A 25,250-nucleotide genomic window follows, 5' to 3' on the forward strand; every position below is an offset into this window, starting at 1 on the left:
TTATAAGTTGGGGTGGGGTCGCACTCAGAGGCTTGCTACGTGAAAGGGGTCACCAGTACAAAAGTTTGAGAACCACTGTCTAGGCAGTCCTTGCTCTCTGTTATGAAGGGAATTTAATTGGAAATACTATATCAGACCAGTGGATGGCGCCAGAAACCAGAATTTGGGCCAGGCTAGGTTGTTGGGGTGTTGTTTTTCTAACTATTTGTGGCATATTTACTGAGAATGAATAAGAATATATAAGTTGATTGTGCACTGTGTGAAGTACTTCCCTTTGTTTTAAACTGGCTGCCTATTAATTTCATTGGGTGACCCCTGGTTCTTCTGTTATGTAAAGGAATAAATAACACTTCCTTATTCACTTTCTCTATATTAGTCAAGGTTTTTATCTACCTGTATGATATCCCCCTACCCCCTTAGTTGTCTTTTCCTAGCTGAAAAGTCTCAGTCTTTTTAATCTCTCCTCATTGGAATGTAAATCTGTCTGATAATGCAGGACAGGATAGCACCTGCTCCTCCAAGATGGTAGGCATGTTAAAAATAACACTTAGGATAGCATAACATCCTAATCATTCCAACACTCCGCTATCCCAAATTTTTTAAATGCGCCCACCATCTCAAAATACCAAGTGCCATCCTTTCCTGCACCATCAGATACTGAAACCTGCACACCAGCTTGTCTTCCTTTTACCTTCATTTTCACAAGGATTTGAAATTTCTCCCTATAAAAGTAATTAGACAGTTTTCTAGAACAAGAATGTTTACTATTTCACCAATTCTAAATTACTTTTAAACAAGTTATATTTGTTGGGTGTTGCATAACTGATTATAATGAAGGACAGTTTGTTTAAGCATTCATGTTGGAGATGGACCCTGAACAGGGATACACTAACTAACGATTTATATTCAAACTATTTTGTTGGAAAATGTCTATTGAAAATCCAATTCCTAGCCCTTCATCTTTGTTTAGCAGAAGCTATGAGATCACTAAGTGTATGCTATTGTTAGAAACAGTGCTGAGAACCTGAAGAAGAAATATTCCCTATTAGGGCTTCATACCACCAGTATGCAGTGAAAAACAGTAAAAAAAATTGTGTTAAAAATATAAAGGTAAAATCTTCAAGGCTGGTGTATTTTAATGGACTGCATCCAAATTAAAGCATCTAACATGTTTGGATCTAAGAGCAAGGGAGCCAACAGAGGAAGTGGCTAATCAACATTCAAAGTCAAATCAAGTCTCACTGGCAGTGGGAAGAAATAGGTTTCCTACTAAATAAATACAGGAGATTTGGTCTTGGACATATAAAGTTAGACAGTACTTTGGGACTAATCAATCTTCCACTCTAGCTTAAGCCCCTAACTATGTTACAGCTTAAGTTGTTAATTAGCTCCTAGCACAATTGGATCCAAGTACAGGTTATGTACACATGCCACATAGAGACTGTTATTACCTGAGACAGTTAACAGCATTTCATTCTGGGTAGATGGTTGCCTTTCTATAACCAGTTCAACACACTTTCCTACAGCAGGGACAGGATCCTATAACCATGTATGGGTAACCAATTTAACTGGCCTTCCTTCTTCACAACAGCCTACGTACTGCGACACCCCAGAACACATTACCATACATATCGGCAATACAATTCCATGTGCATGTCCTGCTGGTAACTCTTTTCCTGGCTAAGGCTGCCTAGATTTTCCTAAAATGCATTGCTACAAACAGTAAGTGCTGACATGTATGCACAGTTGAGATAACAAAAGCTGTTGTGTGGACAACCTATATTACTTATAACCAATTAAGGTGACCTAACTGGATATAAAAATGACAGTAAAAAGCTGTAATGAAGACAAGGCCATATATATAACATAGCTCTTTGCATTATTGCTGTGAAACCAGTGCTCTTGCCACCTCAGCTTGCTGTTGTCATTGTGTTATATACAATATTTCACAGCAATAATGCAAAGTGTTACATGCAAACACTGAATTTCATATGGAGTTTTAGATCCCCTCTGTTTACAATTCATTACTTTCATAAGAACATAAAAACAGCCAAACTGAGTCAGACCAATGGTTATTCCAGCCCAGTATCCTGTTTTCTGACAGTGGCAAATGCCCACTGCTTCAGAGGGAATGAATGCAACAGGTAATCACCAAGTTATCCATCCCATCACCCATTCTGAGCTTCTGGCAAACAGAGGCTATGTATACCTCAGAGCATGGTTTTGCATCCCTTCCCATCCGGGCTAATAGCTAATGATGGATCTATCCTCCATGAATGTATCTAAATCTTTTTTTAACTCTGTTATAGTCTTGGCCTTTACAACATCCTCTGGCAAAGACTTCCATAGGTTGACTGTGTGTCGTGTGAATAAATACTTCCTTTTGTTTGCTTTAAACCTGTTGCCTATTAATTTCATTTGGTGACCCCTACTTCTTGTGTTATGAAGAAGAGTAAATAACACTTTCTTATTTACTTTATCCATACCAATCATGATTTTACAGACCTATATCACCCAGTTTTGTGAGATCCCTTTGTAACTCTTTGCAATCTGCTTTGGACTTAACTATCTTGAGTAGTTTTGTATCATCTGCAAATTTTGCCACCTCACTACTTACCCCTTTTTCCAGACCATTTATGAATATGTTGAACAGTACTAGTCTCAGTACAGACTCATGGTGGATACCACTATTTACCTCTCTCCATTTTGAAAACTGGTCATTTATTCCTATCCTTTGTTCCCTGTCTTTTAACTAGTTACAGATCCATGAGATCATGATCCCTCTTATCCCATGACAGCTTACTTTGCTTAAGAGCCTTTGATGATGGATCTTTTCAAAGGCTTTCTGAAAATCTAAGTCCACTATACCATTGGATCCCTCTTGTCCACACACTTGTTGACCCCTCTCAAAGAATTCTAGTAGATTGGTGAAGCATGATTTCCCTTTACAAAAACCATGTTGACTCTTTCCCAACAAATTGTGTTCATCTATGTGTCTAATAATTCTGTTCTTTACTATAGTTTCAACCAACTTGCATGGTACTGAAGTTAAGCTTACCAGTCTCTAATTGCTGGCATCACTTCTGGAGCGTTTTTTAAAATTGGTATCACATTAGCTATCCTCCAGTCATCTGGTACAGAATCTGATTTAAGTGATAGGTTTCATTGCACAGTTAGTAGTCCTGCAATTTCACATCTGAGTTCCTTCAGAACTCTTGGATGAATACTGTCTGGCCCTGGTGGCTTATTACTGTTTATCAATTTGTTCTAAAACCTCCTTTAATGACACCTAAGTCTGGGACAGTTCCTCAGATTTGTCACCTAAAAAGAATGGCTCATGTGTGGGAATCTCCCTCACATCCTCAGCCATGAAGACCAATGAAAATAATTCATTTAGTTTCTCTGCAATTCCCTTATTCCCCTTGAGTGCTACTTTGGCCCTACTGGTTGTGTAGCAGGCTCCTTGCTTCTGATATACTGAAAAAAAATTGCTGTTAGTTTTTGAATCTGGCTAGCTATTCTTCAAATCCTTTTTAGGCCTTTCTAATTATATTTTTATACTTCACTTGCCAGAGTTCATGCTCCTTTCCATTTTCGTCAATAGGATTTAACTTCCACTTTTTAAAGGACACCTTTTTGTATCTAACTGCTTTTTACTTTCTTTAGCCAAGGTGGCACTTTTTTGATTCTCTTACTATGTTTTTTTAGTTTGGGGTATACATTTAAATTGAGTCGCTGTTATGATGTTTTTTAAAAGTTTCCATGCAGCTTGCAATAATTTCACTCTTGGGATTGCACCTTTGTATTTCTGTTTAATTCACTTTTGTGTAGTTCCCCTTTCTGAAATTAAATGTTACTGTCATGGGCTGCTGTGGTGTTTGCCCTCTCCCTCCCCCACCCCCAGGGATGTTAAATTTAATTACATTATGGTCACTATTACGAAGCAGTTCAGCTATATTCACCTTTTGGACTACAGCCTGTGCTCCACTTAGGACTAAATCAAGAATGGCCTCTCCTCTTGTGGATTTCAGGACTAGATGCTCCAAGAAGCAGTCATTTAAGGTGTCAAGAAACTTTACCTCTGCATCCTGTCCTGAGGTGACATGTACCCAGTCAATATGAGGATAGCTGAAATCCCCCCATTATTATTGAGTTTTTTGTTTTTATAGCCTCTCTAATCACCCCGAACATTTCAGTAACTATCTCCATCCTGGTCAGGTGATCAGTAATATATCCCTATTGCTATATTCTTATTATGGAAGCCTGGAATGACTATCCATGGAAATTCTATGGTACAGTTTGGTTCATTTAAGATTTTTACTTCATTTGACTCTATGCTTTCTTTCACATATAGTGCCACTCACCCACCAGCACAACCTGTTCTGTCCTGTTCACAGTACCCAAAAGTTTGTGGGGCACATCAGAGAACAAATAGCTGAACCCCAGGAGTGGCGGGTGAACCACTGGCTGAGGGAGGCTAGCCCCCAGCCAACCCTGCACAGCCACCCCAGCCCAAGGACCTGTCCCCCTTCCCCTGCCATAGCCCCCCCAGCCTTGAAGCACAGGGCAGGTGGCGCATGGCCCCCCGACCTTCTAGCACAGGACGTGCGGGTGACACATGGCCCCCGCAAGCACAAGTGAGCATGCAGCATGCAGGTCCCGCTCCCCTATTCCCAGAGTGGGCGGGTGGCCCTCCAGCCCCTGAGCACAGGATAGGCAGCCCCAGCAGCATTGGAGTGGGGGCGGCGCCTGGGCACAGCCAGTGGGAGCACCCCCCAGAAGATTAGAAACTCAGCATCTATGTGCCTTATCCTCCTCTCCTCTGCAGGGCTCTGCCAAAGGTTTCTAGGGATGGCAGCCTTATTTCTTCCTCCACAGCAGGACACTTTTTCACACTGCTCTGCAATGAGGTGCTGGTTTGTCCATCCTGAGAGGGTTGCACTATGGACACTGCCCCAGTCCAGCAGTCTGAGTGGGGTGGATAGACAGTACAGTTCATTAGAAGAAGCAGGGAACATAGGCACCTGCCGCCTTCTCTTCAAACTGTTCTGAACCTCGCTGCTGCGTTCCCCTGCAGCCTCACTCAGGGACTGCTATTCCCTGGCACTTGTGGGACTGCAGGAAGATAAGTGAGGCATAGTTCTTTGGTTGACCCTCTGGGCAATCCAGTAGAATGCAATGCTAGCCTTCCCTTTAGGGCTTGTGAGTCTAGTACCAGAAGTACCCTTCAAATCCATCCTTCTCTTTGACAGCAAGCAAAGGGTCTGGCCTGATACTGACCCCATGTCTGGGGACCTGGTGCCACCATCTGCCCCCCCCCCACCCCCCTTTAGCTGGCTGCATCAGTGCCCCATGGAACTACATTCAAGGGCTTCTCCTGTAGAACAGAAGTCCCTCCCAGGCTCTGGCCCATCATCTGTATATGCGGCTCCCTCCAATCTAATGTCTCCCCCAGGCTGCTGCTGTCCCAGAGCCCCAGCCTTGTGAAGGGGCCATCTCTCCTTGAAATCATCCCCTAGCCATTCAAGCAAGCAACGGGTTAAAAACCTGCAGCGTGACTATGGAAGAAGACAGGCCCTAAGCTGGAAAAAGGGCTGGGGCTGTCGGTAATGGAGAGCGCCTGCTAGCTGCGGGGGGCTCTGGCGGGAGGAGGAAAGGATGAGGCAGCAGCATTCCCAGAGAGTGCTTATTAAATGAATCCTGGAGCCAAGGGCCAAGTGAAGTGCTACAGAATGGGAAGGGGAGAGGAGGGCAGGAGCAGCAGCTGGCTCCCTAGGGTGGGGGGCTGACTGGATCACTGGTGTTGCCGGCAGATAACTGCCTGAGGCCAAGCAACAGCGGGGGGGGACTCCGTCACCCGGTGTGCCGCGCCAATGAACACACCAGGGTGGAGAAGCAAACCAAGTTTATTTGAGATCTCAAAGCGGTGCAGGGAGACTGACTCAAATCAAGCACGTTTAAAACAAGCTGTCTGTTCCTTTATATCCATGAGAACTTTCCTGGCTGACTCGCAATCCCGTTTCCCCTCCCTCTTCTGTCCAGCTGCAGCATTCTCTTCTCACACACTTCTTTGTCTTCCCCCTCCCTCTCCCCCTTTCTGCTGCAGAGACATGTATGCTGTATCTAAAAGTGGCCTTGAAACTTGCTTCAGCCGAGCTTCAATGTATTACAGCAGAAAACTGGCTGTTACAACCGAAAACTAACTGCTAACATTACATTTTTGCAACTATTAGTACATTAGGTTACACTAGGTTACACAAAGTGTTGAACATGGAGGAACAATGGTTCACTGAGGCCTACAACAGGAGGGCTTCATTGACACTTGTGATCTACCACTCTCCCGAGTTACCTAGATTTATACCTGGTGACACCAACACTGGGGAGGTGGCACAACTTATCTCTGGGATAAGTATGTGTAGTAATTGGAGATTCACAGGCGCAGGGTTTCTAGGGCAGTTCTGTCCCATCCAGGTAACTGCCACATGGGCTCCAGTGGCTCCAGTCACTGAGCACTGTTTCATAGGAGCACTATAGCCCCATGATCTGTACAGTGGCCAGTCCTGTGTCTGCCCTGCCTCTGCCCAGCTCCAAACCTCACTGGGCTAGTGTGCGCTGGGGATGCAGAAATCCTAACCCATTCAAAGCTGAGCCACACCACTTCTGCTGCTCTAGAGCCTGGGTGGAGGGGGCAGGATTTTACTCTAAAGCCTTGACTCCATGCCAGAAATTGACCAGCAGAGCTATTACAAAATAAGTACTCCCATGTAGCCATGCCAGAATCGAGCTATTCCAGAGGACCTTCTGCAGGCGGCCTCTCTGTTACAGGTGGAAAGTGACTTTATTTCAGCCATTTTAAATTCAGACTAGTGTCCACATTGGGAACTGTCCCAGACTAGCTACAGCCAGCTAGTTGTTCTGGGATAGCTATAGCAAAGTAGTTATTTTAGATTAGCTGTGCTGGTTAATTTCCCTGTGTAGGCATGCCCTAATTGTCCAAACCTTTTCCTTTTAGTCCAGAAATAGCACCAGGAAGCCAAGATGCATTGCTAAAGGACTCTGCAGGCAGCAGGATCCTAAAACAATTTACAGATTATTTCCCTCTCAAACATTACCAATAATTCCATCAGCCTCCCAGTTTACCAGCTACCAGCTATGTAGTGTGGGTGTCAGGTTCAACTTCTCCCTTTCTACATCCGTGCTGACAGTAAACCCTGCTGTTTGGTTTTCTTGCCCAAAATCTGTCCAACTCTTTCAATTCCTGTTGCTGTAACCTTGCTCCATGCCTCAATCGGCTCCTGCCTCAAGTATTCATCATAGAATGTTTGGTTTGTGTTTCTCAGATTTACAGGATTTAGGTGGGAAGCCTATGGTAGATACAGAGGCAGCAGTGGTAGTGACCCAAGCAGTGGAAGACACAATAAATATAACTGGATGTGGAAGCTGCAGTAGGTACATGATCCTGGAGGGGGTACTTGAAAAAAGTCTTGTCTGCATGAACTGCCACCTGATAGAGCTGATGGAAGAAAAGATCTGAGGATTGGAGATGCAGGTGGAAACTCTGGTTGAGTTTAGAAGGCAGTTCAAGCAGATGATGGAACAAAGACATGAGGAGGCTGAAGGGAAAAGCTCAGACTTGCAGATGGAAGCAGGACCAAAGAACTCTGAGGGGAGACTGCTGGGTGAGGAAAGTGAACAGGGGAAGCATGTGACTAAGAGGACCAGGCAAAGGAAAAGATGAGCTAGTGAAGGAGAAATAGAGCTCAGGAACAGGTTTGTGGAGTTGGAAAATGAAGAAGGGGTACCGCAGGTGGTCGCTGAAGGTGAGAGGGCAAGGAAGAAGAGAAGAGCAGCTAGTCCAACAGGAAGCGGGGAAGAGTCAATGGAGATAATACCAAATATGAGCCTGTAGCAGTGTGCTGGTGCAAAGGCACCTAATTAGCCCCTGCTCAGCCAGCCCCAATCAGGGGAAATAGATTGGGGCTGGGGAGAAGGCTGGAGCCTGGCCTTTAAAACTGGCTGCACCTGTGAGCCTGAGGATTCGAGGGCTATAAAGGCTGGCTGGCAGTGAGAAGACAGGAGAATGGCCAGGGGAAGGTCAGTCTCCAGGCTGAGGGCAGACTCTGTGCAGAAGAGGAGACTGTAAGGCCTGCTCTGTATATAGTATATCACTGGTGGTGGGAGAACATATGTAAATAAAGCCATGGGTGCTGCAGAAGGAGAAGCCTCTCTGTGTTTTATTGGGGCAGCCAGTGGGTCCCAGGAAGAGAGGTGGGCAGAGCACCTGTTACAGAGCCCCGGGAAGATACAGGATGGGTTGTGGAGGATTGCAAGGGAGAACAGGAATCAAGAGGACTTGCAGTCAGAGGGAACAAGGGATAGACCTGAGAATCACACCATCACTAGGAGAAGGCAGGTCTACATGATTGAGGACTCCTTACTGAGAAGAACAGACGGGCCTGTAACCAGACCTGATCCAGAGAACAGAAGGGTGTGCTGTCTACCGGGTGCTAAGATAGGGGATGTGGACCTGAGGCTGAAGAGGATCCTAACAGGAGCGGGAAAGAATCTGCTGATTGTCCTTCATGTGGAAACAAATGATACAGCTAGATTCTCGCTGGAACATATCAAGGGAGATCTATGCCAGGCTAGGGAAGCTGCTTAAGGAAACAGAGGCTCAGGTGATCTTCAGTGGGATTCTGCCTGTTCCTAGAGAAGGGCAACCAAGGTGTGACAAGATTATGGCGATCAACAGATGGCTCAGGAAGTGGTGCTATAAAGAAGGGTTTAGGATGTATGGCCACTGGGAGGCATTCATGGACAGAGGACTGTTCTCTCAGGATAGACTTCACCTGAGTAGGGAGGAAAATAAACTTCTAGGATGGAGGATGACATAACTAAGAGAGTTTTAAACTAGGAATTGGGGGGAGATGTCCGGGCAATCTCCATGCTGGATTTTAACATTGAGAGGGAAGAAAACAAAGTAAGAAAGTATACAGCTGTAGATAGGAGAATGGACACAGGGAGGAAGGGTAGTGTAGACACTAGTCTAATAGGTGATGCTGGCAGTAAAATATCTGTGTCTAATCAGGTAATGAATGTAAACAAAGCCAAACAGCAAAAATTAAGATGTTTGTACAACAATGCGAGGAGACTAGGTAACAAAATGGAGGAACTAGAGTTACTGGTGCAGGAAGTGAAACCAGATATTATAGGGATAACAGAAACATAGTGGAATAGTAGCCATGGCTGGAGTACAGGTATTGAAGGGTATGTGCTGTTTAGGAAAGACAGAAATAAAGGCAAAGGTAGTAGAGTAGCATTGTATATCAATGATGAGGTATACTGTAAAGAAATAAGTGATGGAATGGATAAGACAGTCTGTCTAGGCAAAAATCATATTGGAGAAGAAAGTTACTAAAGCCTCCACTGGGATAGTGCTTGGGGTGTGCTATAGACCACCGTGATCTGATTTGGATATGGATAGAGACCTCTTTAATGTTTTTAAGGAAGTAAATACAAATAGGAATTGTGTGATCATGGGAGACTAACTTTCCAGATATAGACTGGAGGACAAGTGCTAGTAGTAATAATAGGGCTCAGATTTTCCTGGATGTGATAGTTGATGGATTCCTTTACCAAGTAGTTGCTGAACCCACAAGAGGAGATGCCATTTTAATTTGGTTTTGGTGAGTAGTGAGGAACCTCATAGAAGAAATGGTTGTAAGGGACAATCTTGGTTTGAGCCATTTTATGAGCTAATTCAGTTTAAACTAAATTGAAAGATAAACAAATAGATCTGGGACTAGAGTTTTTTATTTTAAAAAATTAAGGAAATTAGTTAGGGAAGTGAATTGGACTGAAGAACTTGTGGATCTAAAGGCAGAGGAGGCCTGGAATTACTTCAAATCAAAGTTGCAGAAACTGTCAGAAGCCTGCATCCCAAGAAAGGGGAAAAAAATCATAGGCAGGAATTGTAGACTAAGATGAATGAGCAAGCATTTCAGAGAGGTGATGAAGAAAATCAGAAGGCCTACAAGGAGTGGAAAATGGGAGTGATCAGCAAGGAAAGCTACCTTATTGAGGTCAGAACATGTAGGGATAAAGGCCAAAAGCCATGCAGAATTGGACCTTGCAAAGGGAATTAAAACCAATAGTAGAAGGTTCTATAGCCATATAAATAAGAAAGGAAAAAAAAAAAGTGGGACCGCTAAATGCTGAGGATGGAGTGGAGGTTAAGGATAATCTAGGCATGGCCCAATATCTAAACAAATACTTTGCCTCAGTCTTAAAGGAGGCTAATGAGGATCTTAGGGATAAGGGTAGGATGACAAATGGGAATGAGGATATGGAGGTAGATATTACTACATCCAAGGTAGAAGTCAAACTCGAACAGCTTAATGGGACTAAATTGGGGGCCCTAAATAATCTTAATCCAAGAATATTAAAGGAACTGGCACATGAAATTGCAAGCCCATTAGCAAGAATTTTTAATGAATCTATAAACTCAGGGGTTGTACCATATGACTGGAGAAATGCTAACATAGTTCCTATTGTTAAGAAAGGGGAAAAAAAGTGATCCAGGTAACTACAGGACTGTTAGTTTGACATCTGTAGTGTTCAAGGTCTTGGAAAAAATTTGAAGGAGAAAGTAGTGAAGGACATTGAGGTCAATGGTACTTGGGACAAAATACATCATGGTTTTACAAAAGGTAGATCATGCCAAACCAACCTGATTTCCTTCTTTGAGAAGGTAACAATTTTTTTTAGACAAAAGAAATGCAGTGGTTCTAATTTATCTCAATTTCAGTAAAGCATTTGATATGGTTCCACATGGGGAATTATTAGCTAAATTGGAAAAGATGAGGCTCAATATGAAAACTGAAAGGTGGATAAGGAACTCGTTAAAGAGGCGATGACAATGGGTCGTACTGAAAGGTGAACTGTCAGGCTGGAAGGACGTTACTAGTGGAGTTCCTCAGGGATCAGTTTTTGGACCAATCTTATTTAATCTTTTTATTACTGACCTTGGCACAAAAAGTGGGAACGTGCTAATAAAGTTTGCGGATGACACAAAGCTGGGAGGTATTGCCAATACAGAGAAGGACCAGGATATCATACAGGAAGATCTGGATTACCTTGTAAATTGGAGTAATAGTAATAGGAAGAAATTTAATAGTGAAAAGTGCAAGGTCATGCATTTAGGGATTAATAACAAGAATTTTTATTATAAGCTGGGGATGCATCAGTTGGAAGTAACAGAGAAGGAGAAGGACCTTGGAGTATTGGTTGATTACAGGATGACAATGAGCTGCCAATGTGATATGGCTGTGAAAAACGCTAATGCGGTCTTGGGATGCATCAGGCAAGGTATTTCCAGTAGAGATAAGAAGGTGTTAATACCATTATACAAGGCATTGGTGAGACCTCATCTGGAATACTGTGTGCACTTCTGATTTCCCATGTTTAAGGAGGATGAATTCAAACTGGAACAGGTACAGAGAAGGGCTACTAGGATGATCCAAGGAATGGAAAACCTGTCTTATGAAAAGAGACTCAAAGAGCTTGACTTGTTTAGCCTAACACAGGGGTCCCCAATGTGGCGCCTGTGGGTCCCATGGTGCCCGCAGGGGCATCTAAATGCCCGCATTGTGGCTGGGGGTCGAGCATCCGCCGAAATCCGGTGGTGACACCTCTGGATGACGCTGCTTGCTACCAAAAGCAACATCATCCAGAGGCGTCGCCTCTGAATTTCGGTGGCATTTCGGCAGATGCTCGACCATGCCACGGTTCTTCGTCTGGTGCCCACCAGACGAAAAATGTTGGGGACCACTGGCCTAACCAAAAGAAGGCTGAGGGGAGATATGATCACTCTCTATAAATATATCAGAAGAACAAATACCAGGAAGGGAGAGGAATTATTTAAGATCAGTACCACTGTGGACACAAGAACAAATGGATATAAACTGGCCATCAGGAAGTTTAGATTTGAAATTAGATGAAGGTTTCTAACCATCAGAGGAGTGAGGTTCTGGAATAGCCTTCTGAGGGGAGCAGTGGGGGCAAAAGACATATCTGGCTTCAAGACTAAGCTTGATAATTTTATGGAGGGGATGGTTTGATGGGATAGCCTAATTTTGGCTATTAATTGATCTTTGACAATTAGCAGTAAATATGCCCAATGGCCTGTGATGGGATGTTATGAGCATGTGGGCAAGACTCACCAGCCAGAGACGCAGGAAAAAATTCTCTGTAATAACTCAGATCCCACCCATCTAACACAGAATCTAACATAGAATCATGAGTGAATGTGGGCTAGACTCACCAGTCTGACCCCAAATATGGCGATCAGCTAAACTCTGAGCATATTATGGGATGTTATGATACTATAACTTTGCTCCATGCCTCAGTCTACTCCTCCCTCAAGTGTTGTAACATCCTCGATTCTTTCATCACCAGGTCCAACATCACTATCTCATATGCTAAGAGCTACTCAGACCTCCCCACCCTCCTGAGAGGGTTCATGGCTGTGAATCCTAAATCAATACAGGCACTTCCCTCTGATTTAGGCACCTAACTCCCTTTGAGGGGCAGGGCTTTGGCATTTCCCATTGTCTTGTTTAGGTGGCTCTTTGCTCAGCTTGCTGGCTTTTGTGAATCCAGTTCTTAGATGCCTACGGTCTTGTCTACACTACAGTTTTGTCAAAAAAAGGCAGCTTTCATCTACAGAACAGTGGAGGTGTACACACTGCAATGCTCCTCCTGCCAATTTAAGTCTCCTGCTACACTGTGACGGTGTGTACTTACCCTGCACCAGCCCCAAAAGGCTAACTGAAACCAGCCGCTGGTCTGCACGGCCACGAGAGGAAGGGCCGCTTACTGACTCCAAATCCCAGTGTGCCTTGCTTTCACATTGCTGGGTAGGAGAGAGGATTCCAGTATTTGAAACCCATGTAATCTGCATTGCACACCTACATTCCTCATCAATTATAGCTGATTTATAGTATTATCTACACAAAAATTTAAAACATTTCCTACTGTGACTAACACGCATTAAGCTCCTTCTGAGTCAGTACCGTTGGGAGCTCCAGTATACACAAGCTAGTAGGTGCTTACAGTACTATGGCTGTATACACTGCACACCTTACAATAGCTGCAGTGTTGTAAGATGCACAGTGTAGCCACTCTTTGTTGCTGGGAGAAAGCTCTCCCGGCAACAAAATAAAACCACCTCCAATGAGAGGCGGTAGCTTTGTTGCTGGTAACGTGTCTCCCGCCGACTAAGCGCTAGCCACACTGGTGCTTTTTTCATTATAACTTTTGTCATTTGGGGGGTGTTTTTTCACATCCCCACAGGTATGTCTAGAATACCCACCATTATCAGCGGGTAGCGATTGATTTCTCAGGGATCGATATATCGCGTCTCATGTAGACGCGATATATCGATCCCCGAAAGCGCTCCCGTTGACTGCAGAACTCCACCAGCGCAAATGGCGGTAGCGGAATAGACGGGGGAGCCGTGGACGTCGGTCTTTCACTGTGAGGACAAGAGGTAAATCGATCTAAGATACTTCAACTTTAGCTATGCTATTCACATAGCTGAAGTTGCGTATCTTAGATTGATCCCCCCAGTGTAGACCAGCTCAAAGTGACAAAAGTTGTAATGGTGAAAGTGCGGTATAGTCATGGCCTATGTTATCTAACCTTGCTCAGAATAGATCTAAGCACTTGTAGAGGTATTAAGGCTGTTAGCTGCTTTAGATAAGGATTTTTAATATACCCACCTCAATCTGTTTGGGAAACCATAGGTACTTTGCCAGAAGTGTAGCTATTTTAACCATCAGACCTACTGTTATGTTCCATTAATATGTGACTCAGCCCACTGTAAGAGGGAACGACAGTTGTCCTCTACCTGCTTTGCTCAGAAGGGACTGTGCAAGCTACAGTATTCTGCATGGAATTAGCTTATGCCATCTGTAATAGTTAAAGCTAAGCTTTTGTCATGGTTACTTTTAGTAAAAGTCATGGACCAGTCCCAGGCAATAAACAAAAAGACTGGTATTGTTGAGAGGTCCATTCCACTGAGTATGCCACAGGGGTGAAGCTGTTGACCACGCTCTTTGTCCCTGAGCTTTAACCAGTCTGTTGAAACTCCATGGGGCGCTGTAAAGCTAAGCACCAAGACCTTAAACTTGAGCTGCCATTGTACGGGAAGCCAGTGCAGAGGACGGGTGCCGTGCTCCCAGTGGCCTGTGTCTCTGAGGAGATGCACTACAGCGCTCTTCCCTAGTCATCCTTCCCTCGTTGCCCCAGGTTCGTGCCCATGTGCAGAGGCAGAAAGGCCTGAAGAAGGGAGCCAGGCCAAGGTGGGGTGTGATGGGCCAGGGGCTTGGAGCCAGGTGGGGATGGCAGCGCCTGGCCACAATTAGGGTGACCAGATAGCAACTGTGAAAAAACAGGCCAGGGGTGGGGGTAATAGGTGCCTAGACAAGAAAAAGTCCCAAAGAAACAGGACAGTCCCTTTAAAAACGGGACATCCAGTCACCCCAGCCGCCATGGGCTGGGGGCTCAGCGTCTGCTCCGCAGCCAGGACAAGGTTCCAGGGAGTCTTTCTGCCAGCGCCACAGCGAGCTGGGCTGAGGGGAACTCACAGCCACCCAGGCCCCGCAGCGGGACCGATCCTGCTAGGCCCTCACCCCAGCCCGGCCCAGGGGCGTCGAGGGAAGAGGAGCCGCTGCCCACGCAGCCCCGCCCCCCGGTTCGCAGTGCCTCAGCCCGGCGGGGAGAGAAAGCGATTTCCTTTTCCCTCAGCGCCGCCGCCGCCATCTTCTTTGTAGTTCTGAGACCTGCCAGAGCTCTGCGCATGTGCGGGAGTCCCGAGCGCTTTGCCGGGCAGTGCGCAGGCGCGTCACGCACTCACACATGCTGTTGTCAGCGCCGGAGCTGTCTTTTGCCCTGCGAGTCCGGTAAGAGCCGGGCGGGGCTCTCCCTCGGGCCCGGGCGCAGAGCGCCCCCTTCCCAGATACTGGAGGGGCGGCACCGCCGGTCTCCGCAGCCTGGGCCAGGGGCGGGGTGGGCGCTGCGGGCTCTGGGCTCTCCCCGCCCGCTGTGCAGCAGGGTCCGCGCCGGGCGCCCCGACGCCTTGCAGCCTGCGCTGGGGTGGTCCCGGCGGCGGGGTGTCCGTGGCAGGCGCTCCCCGGGCCCCGAGGTGCGGACGGTCCTTTCCCCAGGCGGCGTGAGGCCGAAGGGCAAGACGCGATGCAGGCGAATGGGGAACTTCCCATGGGAGTCCGGCGGCTCCCTGGGAGCAGCGAGGCAGGGGACCGAGCAAGTGGCGGGGATGGGCGGTAGCTCTCCACCGCATCTGTGGGTCCAGGGCCAGTCTGTGCTGGGAGCCTGCGCTGGCACAGTTGTGTCGCAGGCGTGCGAGTGAGGTGATATATCGCCCGGACCGTCCGCGTAGACAGCGGTAGGTCAGCTGAATAATTCTTCATCTTCCCGGGAGGCGGGTACCTGTGCTGGTGGGAGAACCGCTTCCTTTGGCATAGCGTGTCTACGCTAGGGACCTTACAGCAGCAACTGCGCCGCTGTAAGGTCTCCTGCGTAGCCGCTCTGTGCTGATGGGTGTGAGCTCTCCGGTTGGCATAATTAAACCACCCCCAGCGAGTGGCGGTAGCTATGTCGGTGGGACAGTGTCTTCCTCCCACACAGCGTTGTCAGCTCCAGCGCTTTTGTCTGTGAAGCTTATGTTGGTGGGGGGAGAGGGGGTGTTTTTCACACCCCTGACCAACAAAAGTACTAGCTTAAACAGCCTGTAACCTACAGTGGTGCTGCTGCCTCCCTTGTGTTTTAACTATAGACATACCCTCATGCCTTAACAAAAGTTATCTCATGCTTGGGCAAATAGGCAAATCGATTGTAATACAGGCTGCTGCTGAATTTCTTCAGACCTCTTCAGTTCTTTAGATTGTTTAATGGTGCTAGTTGACTTTTTGGCAGTTTTTTTTCCCAATTAACTCCAGCTCCCAAAAGAGCTAATGTTTCAAACTTCTGGTATTCCAGTTCTCAGGCCTTCATCTCCATCAATACTGATCCTGGGACTTTCAAAAGTGAGCAGAAAATTTCCATTAGAAATGGATTAAGTTGTAATAGGGTTCCTTTATCCCTGCTTGAGTTGTAAATAATGCGTGCTGATAAAAATCTTAAACCTCCACTCCTATAGGAGAATAGCTTGTAAATTTAGTAACCTGATATTGGAAACACTGGCTTCTGCACATCACCTGTGTTAAGTAACTGGATACTTGCAGAAAGGATTCTTTCCCAGTTTTCTAGCTTCCTAAACCAGAGAAGCAATGCAGTGCAGGAAAGTGCTAATTACTCTTTGAAGGAGTAATATTTAACCTTGGCTGCCAGAAATCTGCCAGCCTGGGATTGATAGGAGGGGAAAAAAGGGAAGGAGGAAGCAAGTCGAGAAGTGAGGTCCAGGGTCCAAATGTCTGAGAAGTCCAGTCTCATCCCTGTCTGACTTGTACTGGGGAGGGTGCTCCAGTTCCTACCAGGATGTTATGCCTGATCTTGGGCTTGAGCCTCTGCCCACCTCTCCTTGCTGAAAAGGAGAGAAGCCAGATGTCTTCTCCATATTAGACAGATCTGATTGTTTAGGCAGGACTGATTTTTACTACATCTTCCCCATCTTCTGTTTTTTGGGGTGTACTCCAGTGCTTGCATCTGTTGCTACTCAAGGTTTTCCCAGGTAGCAGAATAAAATTGACATCACAGAACACTGAGCAGTAATGCAACTGTCAATTGAGTTTCACTCTCCTGCTGCTGAGGAATAAGCATTGGCACTGTCTGTCTGCAAACTGAGCACAGCCTTGGTGTCTCATTCCAAAGGTTTTCTTTGCAAACAGAAGGGCTAGAAACATGAAAGGGTAGGTTCTGCCTGAATTACGTTTTTAGCTCCTCCATTTATTCACCTCTAAGTGTTTTTCATGCTATGGTTTTCATAAATAATCTCTTTATATTCCCATTTTTTTAAAGTATATTATAAGGCTGTGTTCTCCATCTAGTTTACAGATGGATTGATTTATTCATTGAAATCATCCATGGGAGGGTATTGTTATGGAAGCCTTCATGGTGCTGGGGAAAACTACGGCATAGATAAACCTTAGTCACTGATATATTGATTTTTTTTTCTTGATCACTCTGACTTTATTGAAGGTCAGCTGCAAATTAAAAAAATCAAATGACTTTAAAATATTGTGCTGAGAGCCTTTAATAAAGATAGGAAGGAATTCAGCATATCAGGAGTATGCAAAGTCTGCCTAAAAGTAATAATTTTTGGGAGATGAAAACAAGATGTTCCTTAAACAATGAGGTTTTGTCTAGGGGTGAGTGGGGAGAGGAGTTGGTTGTGACAATTTTTTCCTCATTTGCAGCTTCATTTGGCTCTGTGTCTATATTTACCTGATATTAATGTAAGGCAGAATGAGTTATTCAAAAATATGATGGTTGTTAAATTAACTGCTTCTGGGACCATATTAAACATTCTCATAAAATTTTGTGCTGTAAGAGACCAACTGTTTGGACCAGACAACCCCATATGCAACACTCACTTCTGAGGAAAGTTGCAAGTGTTCAGTTAGTGTCTGAGGGTTTGGCTACACTTGCAGCTGTACAGCGCTGGGAGTTGAAGTTGTCTTCGTACAGCTGTGTAGGGAAAGTGCTGCAGTGTGGCCACACCGACAGCAATCAGCGCTGCAGTGTGGCCACATTTGCAGCGGTGTTGGGACTGGTGCATTAAGGGCAGCTATCTCACAGAGCACCTCTTCCCATTCTGGCGCCGTGGATTATGGGAAGGGGGCAGATGCGAGTCATTCTGTTTCCTGTCCTAATGCCCCGTGATGCATCGCTTCACATCCTAGCACTCCCTTTGTTTCCATCCACATTTGGTGCCATCTTTGCATGGTTTCTGTGTTCCTTTTCGGTCTGTGGGAAATGGAGCCTGAACTGCTGAGGAATATGCTGACGAGTCTCGCCAGCGCATCACGTTTGGCAGTTGAGCTATTGCTTAAGATCCAAAGTGACAGTGAGGAGTCCGACGATGATAGCGAGTTGCGTAATGCGTATGACACAGAACTGCTTGTGGCATTCACAGACATGCTCAGCACCGTGGAACACTGCTTTTGGGCTTGGGAAACGAGCACTGACTGGTGGGATTACATCGTCATGCAAGTCTGGGATGACGAACAGTGGCTGCAGAACTTGTGGATGACAGATGCCACTTTCACTGGGGTTTCTGTGTGTTGGGGAAAGCAAACAGCTGCGGGGAGCACCTACACTGAACGCTATCCCAACATTTTCTATAGGAGTTTATCCTGGAAGATATCTCGCTGCTGCGGGTCACTTGGGAAGCACGGAAGGGTCTTCTACTGCAATGCGGATTCTGCCCTGGCCCCTATGCAGCTTGCCGGTGTGCAGCAATGGTCCCCCCACCCCTCGCAGCACAGTGGCGCTGACGCGTTAGCCTGACTGGAGGGAGGGAGGGGGGACTGAGGACTCCAGCTATCCCATGGTCCCTGCAGTCTCCGAAAAGCATTTGCATTCTTGGCTGAGCTCCCAATGCCTGAAGGGTCAAAAACATTGTCTCGAGTGGTTCAGGGTATATGTTGTCAGTTTACCCCCCTCACCCCCCATGAAAGAAAAGGGAAAATCATTGTTTCTCGCCTTTTCTCAATGTCATCGTATGTCTACTGCATGCTGCTGGTAGATGTTGTGCTGCGGCGCTGAACAGCAGCATCCCATCCTCTTCCTTTCCTGATGGCAGACGGTGCAAAAGGCTTGAAAACCCTCCTAATCATCCGTGAGTGTTCCTGGCTGGCCTTGGTGAGGTCAGCCGGGGGTTCCTGGACAACAATGGGAATGACTTCCGGTCATTCCTGTCTTTAAGCTTTGTTTCCTGGAGAGGCAGACAGTTACATAGGCTCGGTAACCATCCTCATCATAGCAGCTGGAGGCTGAGCTCCTCCCCCCCCCCCGCCACCTTTCATGTCTAATGAAGATTCTGTCCTACCTGGAATATCATAGCGGCTGGAGGCTGCCTCCCCCTCATTTTATCTCACTAAAAACTCAGTGTTTCTTATTCCTGCATTCTTTATTATTTCATCACACAAATGGGGGGACACTGCCACGGTAGCCTAGGAGGGGCGTGGGAGGAGGGAAGCAACGGGTGGGGTTGTTGCAGGGGCACCCCCTAGAATGGCATGCAGCTCATCATTTCTGCAGGATATCTGGGGCTCTGACCCAGAGCAGCTGTGCTCTCTGTTTCTCTAGTATTTCTCTGTTTCTCCCCATATTCTAGGCAGGACTGACTCTATTTTTAGACAAAACATAAAGAAGGGAATGACCTGGGAAGTCATTCCCTTTTTTGTCCATGCGCCCCCGGCCAACCTAAGCAAGGCCAGCCAGGAGCACCCATGACAGCAGCAGATGTTGCAAAAGGACTGGTAACCATCATCACCAATTTTCAAGTCAGCACACGGTGCAATAGGGCTAGTAACTGTCTCTGCTAACTTGCAAAGGCAAATGAATGCTGCTGTGTAGCACTGCCATACTGTGTCTGTCAGCAGCATCCAGTACACACATGGTGACAGTGACAAAAGGCTAAATGGGCTCCATGGTTACCATGCTATGGTGTCTGCCAGGGCAATCCAGGGAAAAAGGGCGCTAAATGATTTTGCCATTGCTTTCATGGAGGAAGGATTGAGTGATGACATTTACCCAGAATCACCCATGACACTGTTTTTGCCCCATCGTGCATTGGGATCTTAACTCAGAATTCCAATGGGTGGGGGAAACTGCAGGAACTATGGGATAGCTATGAGATAGCTGCCCACAGTGCAACGCTCCGGAAATCGACGCTAGCCTCGCTACATGGACGCACACCGCCAAATTAGTGTGCTTAGTGTGGCCACATGCACTCGACTTTATACAATCTGTTTTAAAAAACTGTTTTATGTAAAATCGGAGTAATCCTGTAGTGTAGACATACCCGTGGACAAGGACCACAGTGGCTCTCCCAATAAACCTGCACAAGCACATTGCCCACGCTCTGGATGAGACTTTTGAAGAGATTACCGAGGCCGATTACCGCGACATGATAGACCACATCAATGCACTATTCCGCATCTAGGCAGGCAGGCAAGCATGCATGCATGCAGCCCTAACCCTCCCTCCCTCTCCTGAAAAATTTCCATCCTGAAAATAAAAGCCACTTACCGGGAACCCGCTTCACTGTTTGTCCTACACCAAGTACCCGCTGCTGCGACTGGCTCCCTTCCTCCTGGCTTGAGAAGAGCTCCTGGCTGCATGCCTCCAGGGACTCCGGGGTGTCTCCCCCCACCCGAGTACCCTCACTCTCGCTCTCCTCCTCCCCCCACTCTGAAGTGTCCATCGTGGTCCTTAGAGTGGAGGTGGGGTCCTCCCCAAGTATCGCGTCCAGCTCTTTGTAGAAACGCCAGGGTGTGGGGGCAGCACCTGAGCGGCAGTTTCCCTTGCGGGCTTTGCAGTAGGCACTCTGCAGCTCCTTCGCTTTAACCCTGCACTGCAGCGCGTCCCTGTCATGGCCCCTTTCCATCATGGCCCTTGGTATCTGCCCATAGGTATCATAATTCCTACGGCTGGAGCGCAGCTGAGACTGCGCAGCTTCCTCCCCCCAAACACTGATGAGGTCCAGCAACTCGCCATTGCTCCATGCTGGGGCTCGTTTGGCGCGTGGAAGCATGGTCTCCTGGAAAGATTCACTGATTGCACTCCACACCTGGCTGGGCAAACAGGAAGGGGATTTTTAAAATTCCTGGGGCATTTAAAGGGTGGGTCTGATGGTTGGTCACCTGAGGCCAGGGCAGTAGAGTTCGAACTGATGAGCAGAGTGGCTGAACAGGCATTCTGGGATACCTCCTAATACCTCTGGAGGCCAATAACTGGCGGAGCAGCGCCGCATCAGCAGCGCTATAGTCTTTATTCCTCTCGTCGAGGTGGAGTACAACCAGCGCTGTAGCCAGGGAGACACAGCGCTGTATGTGCCTTTCAAGGGTGGACGGTGAGTGAGTTGCAGCACTGTAAAGCTACCACCGGCGCTGCAACTCTCCAGTGTAGCCAAGCCCTGACAGTTGGTCTTGTGGCACAGGGTGGGAAGCTGCATTGCCATGGAAGAGACATGGGTTCTCGTGCTTGGTCCAATATCTCTCTGCTCAAGTTAGCAGCAGATCTGAGAGCACAGTATGATTAGGACTTGTTGAGAAGGGAGCCCAAAGCCTGTAGGAGAGTGACCCATCTTACTGTGGACTAGAAGGGGTTTCAGAGGGTGTGACTGAATGCACCCTGTATTCACCCGGTGGGCAACACATTTCTGTAAGATACTTTGCACAAAGCATACCTTGTAAAGTATCATTGGAAAACTCATAATTCACTGGTCAATAATATCATGGTGAAATGTGTGTGGCATCATTATATGTAAAGTTATGAATTATATGTAAAGTTGTGTTGATGGGGTATGTTTAAGCTCATGAAGCAACAATTAGACAAAACAGGCCAAGCAGGCCTTAAACAAAGGGATTTGTGTTTACCTCAAATTTCCATATAAACAGTAAACGGAGTTCTCAGAAAATGAAAGGGGAAAGGCAGGGGACAAAGAAGATATGCATTTTGGCAAACAGGAATATGAAAAAATAGCCTGGGATTTTTCACCAGGAGATTTCATCCCAACTGGCCCTCAGCTGGAAAAAATTTTTACCTAGAAATAACTCTGAAGAGCTTCAGAGTAGCAGCCGTGTTAGTCTGTATCCACAAAAAGAACAGGAGTACTTGTGGCACCTTTAGAGACTAACAAATTTATTTGAGCATAGGCTTTTGTGGGCTAAAACCCACTTCATCGGATGCATGCAGTGGAAAATACAGTAGGAATATATATATATAAAAACACTCTCCTGCTGGTTATAGCTCACCTTAACTGATCACTTTCGTTATAGTGTGTATGGTAACACCGATTGTTTCATGTTCTCTGTGTATACATATATCTTCCTACTGTATTTTCCTCTGCATGCATCCTATGAAATGAGTTTTAGCCCATGAAAACTTAAGCTCAAATGAATTTGTTAGTCTCTAAGGTGCCACAAGCACTTCTGTTCTTTTCTTAAGAGCTTGCATTTCACAGGGGGGAAATGAGATATAAAGGTGAGGGGCAAACACTCCAAAAGATCTCTCTCTGTCTCTCTCTCTCTCTGTGTCTCTGCATCTAAGAAGATAAAAAAAATCCACTGTTGGACTTTGGGGGAGAGGTCCTGACCTATCAGTAATTCTCATAGGTGCATGTGGGTAAGAACTTTGCCTTAAATCAAGCCTACTTTAAGTTTTAGCATCAGAAAGGGTGGTGTTTTTTTCTGTTTGGTTTTTTTTGGTAACCATTTCTCAATGTAATGCCTACACTTAAATGCATTTAAAATCCTATTTTCTTTTGTTAATAAACTTGTTTTCTTGTTTCATCAAATCCAGTGTGTTTATAAGTTAAACTGTTTGGGTAACTCCATTTAAGGTGGTACACTGTTGTGTGTTGTACTCTTAGAGGGACAATGGACCTCATGTGTCTGGGCTGTCCAGGAGAGAGCTGGACATATATGTTTAGGGGGAGGGTGGGAAATTTGGGACTGGGAGTGTGTTGGGAAAATAGTAACCAAGACTAATGGGAGCCAAGGTGTGGCTAGTGTTTGCTGGCAGGCTGCAGAGATCAGAGGTTCTGGATCCGGGCTCTGGCTGCACACAGATATTTGGAGAGTGAATTACATGTTAGCAGGCTGTTTGAGCAATTTGGCGGAAAGCTACAACAGCAAAGCATTGTAAGGCACCCCAGGTTGCAGGGCAGGTGGTTACACCATCTCACCGGTGTGGATTGTACCTTGGAAGGTCTTGGGGCGGGGAAGGGCGGAATAATCATGTTTGGGAAGCACAGTTGGGTTGCAGTGGGGTGTGAGAGGATGGGGGATTATACTGGGGGAAACTTACCATCGTGTGAGAATTGTCTCTTCCCCCTGCAATCCTTTTGGCCTTTGTCTGCCCTGTAAAGACATCCAGCACCCTCTCCCTCACTGAGTTAGGAGTTAAGGGTCCCACTGCCTCAGTGCTCTGTCTGCCTTCCTCCCTGTTGCAGTCTGGTGTCCTCCAAACCCAAGAGTGCAAATTGTGCAACAGCATCGTTTTTCTGTTTTGTTTTTGTTTTGTCCTAATGTGCACAGCTCATGGGGAGAGACTGGTGGATGGTAAAGTACTAGGGTTTAGTACACGGATACTTGTGAACTTGATTGTTTCTAGGGCAGGCATAGCAGGGAGTGGGGCAGAGATTGATGGGTTATGGGAGTGTGCCTGAGCAAACAGGTGAAGTGGGATTTCAATAGAGTCATTGGGAGGCTCTCTCCAGAAAACTAGAGCTTTTCTGGTGAACTAGGTTACGGGATATACTGTACAGGGTTGGTAAGTGGGAGGAAACTCTAGGCTGGGAACAAAGTAATGTTCATCTTTAAAACTTGTCTATGAGCAGTAACAGAGGCACTGGAGCTGGCTGTCTGCAGACTCAAGCAGATAACATTACATCAGTTACACTTGGTTCACATTTAGAAGGCTATCTTTGCAGCCATAAGAGCTGGGAAAGTTTAAATACTGCTGACAGTGACAGCTTAGGTCTCCACACTTGTGTCACAGCTCTCTTTGTATTCCTCACAGAACTTTGCATATAAGCTGAGATCATATTTCATTATTAACAAAAGCTGTTTGATTCATGTTTTTTGTTCACTGGTCACCTTTAAAACTCTTCCAGCGGAGCTCTAAATAGCTCATATTTAATGTTAGTCATCTTTTTAGATGGAAAACATACCTGTACATTTGAATTTAATGGGGGTCCATCAAGTAGGTCCCATAATTAGATTTTTTTAAGTAGAACTGAATATTAGAATTTTTCACAAAATTATTTTAAAAAGAGACAGTTTGGGTTCATTTTGGATTTAAACATTCCCCCATTATATCTTCAATCTAAATATTGCAGCTATGTGGTAGTGCATGAGAATCAGAACATGAAATTGACTACACCTAAAATATAATACATCTGTTTTAATTGCACTGTTAAATGCAAAAAGCACACAATAAAATTGATTAAAAATAGATGGTTAACATTTTCAGCTTTAATAACTGACACTGAATTTTCAATTTTAGTTATCCAATGTCCTTTTAAATAATAGCTGTCTCCTAGATTGTCACTCTTGTCTCTTTTTAAAACAGTTAAAGTTGAGTACTTAGTGAGTGCTATTTTTATAGCTTTATTCAGTGCTGACATTGTAACCTTCCATAACCAGAGTTTATCTTGTTCTTATAATCAGGCAGCAATGTATTTTGGAGAATATGCTTGTACGGTGTATGCTGTACATGGGGTTGGGGAGTAGCGCTGCATGTATTGGGACTGTCTGTAGAACAGCTCTCTTGGCCCAGCATGATTGTTGCAGTGAAGGAGGAAGGTGAGATGTTAACTGTAAAGAAGTAAGAAGTGATGGAATGGATAAGACAGAGTCTGTCTGGGCAAAAATCACATTGGGAAAGAAAGCTACCAGAGCCTCCCCTGAGAGAGTGCTTGTGGTGTGCTACAGACTGCCAGGATCTGATTTGGATATGGAGAGAGACCTCTTTAATGTTTTTAATGAAGTAAACACTAATAGGAATTGTGTGATCATGGGAGACTTTAACTTCCGAGATATAAACTGGAGGACAAGTGCTAATAATAATAATAGGGCTTAGATTTTCCTGGATGTGATAGCTGATGAATTCCTTCACCAAGTAGTTGCTGAACCAACAAGAGGAGATGCCATTTTAGATTGGTTTTGGTGAGTAGTGAGGACCTCATAGAAGAAATGGTTATAGGGGACAACCTTGGTTCGAGCGATTTTATGAGCTAATTCAGTTTAAACTCAATGGAAAGATAAACAAAAATAGATCTGGGATGACAGTTTTTTATTTCAAAAGGGCTCACTTTAAAGAATTAAAGAAATTAGTTAGGGAAGTGAATTGGACTGAAGAACTTGTGGATCTAAAGGCGGAGGATGCCTGGAATTACTTCAAGTCAAAGTTGCAGAAACTATCAGAAGCCTGGATCCCAAGAAAGGGGAAAAAAGTCATAGGCAGGAGTTGTAGACCAAGCTGGATAAGCAAGCATCTCA

General features: G+C 45.7%; 1 protein-coding gene across 4 annotated transcripts in view; it reads left to right on the top strand.

The window, feature by feature from the left end:
* The first annotated feature begins 14,895 nt into the window (after positions 1–14,895).
* The window catches only part of NDRG3 (NDRG family member 3), a 120,824-nt gene continuing 110,469 nt past the window's right edge, over positions 14,896–25,250 (top strand). For 2 of the 4 annotated variants that reach the window (XM_030533132.1, XM_030533133.1), the window contains exon 1: positions 14,907–14,963. Coding sequence is in view for 1 of the 4 variants with exons in the window: in XM_030533134.1 (XP_030388994.1) it covers positions 14,920–14,963 (44 nt within the window). In the remaining 3 variants the exon portion in view is untranslated. Of the gene's footprint in view, positions 15,020–25,250 lie in introns of all 4 variants that reach the window. The other 2 variants (XM_030533134.1, XM_030533135.1) reach the window with 2 other exon arrangements.

Source organism: Gopherus evgoodei, chromosome 14 (assembly GCF_007399415.2).
Source record: "Gopherus evgoodei ecotype Sinaloan lineage chromosome 14, rGopEvg1_v1.p, whole genome shotgun sequence".
Taxonomy (NCBI): domain Eukaryota; kingdom Metazoa; phylum Chordata; order Testudines; family Testudinidae; genus Gopherus; species Gopherus evgoodei.